The sequence below is a fragment of the Acanthisitta chloris genome, unplaced genomic scaffold (genome assembly GCF_000695815.1).
Source record: "Acanthisitta chloris isolate BGI_N310 unplaced genomic scaffold, ASM69581v1 scaffold18366, whole genome shotgun sequence".
NCBI classification, from domain to species: Eukaryota; Metazoa; Chordata; class Aves; order Passeriformes; family Acanthisittidae; genus Acanthisitta; species Acanthisitta chloris.
Window position 1 is genome coordinate 8174 of NW_008678999.1, and position 609 is coordinate 8782.

General features: G+C 61.9%; 1 protein-coding gene across 1 annotated transcript in view; it reads right to left on the reverse strand.

The window, feature by feature from the left end:
• The window catches only part of PTPRF (protein tyrosine phosphatase, receptor type, F), a 289331-nt gene that overhangs the window by 1864 nt on the left and 286858 nt on the right, over window positions 1–609 (reverse strand). The window contains exon 32 of the mRNA XM_009077131.1: window positions 61–187. Within this exon, the coding sequence (XP_009075379.1) occupies window positions 61–187 (127 nt within the window). The remainder of the gene's footprint in view (window positions 1–60; window positions 188–609) is intronic.

A 609-nucleotide genomic window follows, 5' to 3' on the forward strand; every position in this document is an offset into this window, starting at 1 on the left:
GAGTTGGCGCCCCGAACCCCGAGCCACACAGCCCCCTTCTCCCGCCAGGAGAATTCGTACCCGGCCCATCTCACGCAGCTTTGTCAACATCACCACGATGGTGGAGTTGTGCTCCCAGAGCATCCGCCAGAAATCCTCCGTGGTCTCGGCCAGTGGTCCCTGCGTGGCGATGTAGGCCTTCTGCTGCCTGCGACAAACATAACGGTGCTCAGAGCAGCCCCTGGGAGATGGGCAGCAGCTGCTCCCGCAGGCTGTGGACTGGGAGAGCTGGAGGCAGGGACCCTGGGCAGCAGGGTGCAGGGCTGATGACCCAGCTGCAGGAGGCAGGACTCTAAGACCAGCCTTGGGCTTTGGGGAGAGATGAGCCTGTCCAGCATGTCTTCTAAGTCCTCCGCACAGATGCAGTGAACACCACCAGGCGGAGGATCCAGGAAGGCTCTTAGTCCTTACTGGGGCAATGGTGTCCCCAGCCCAGCAAGGGCTTGTCCCCAGTGCTGCTGCTGCACTGAGAGCCCTCTTGGCACTGAGACTCACATGAGCAGGCTGCCAGCACTGACCTGGGTTGGAAGGAGAGGCTGTACTTGGGGACAATCCCAGCAGCACTCCTGC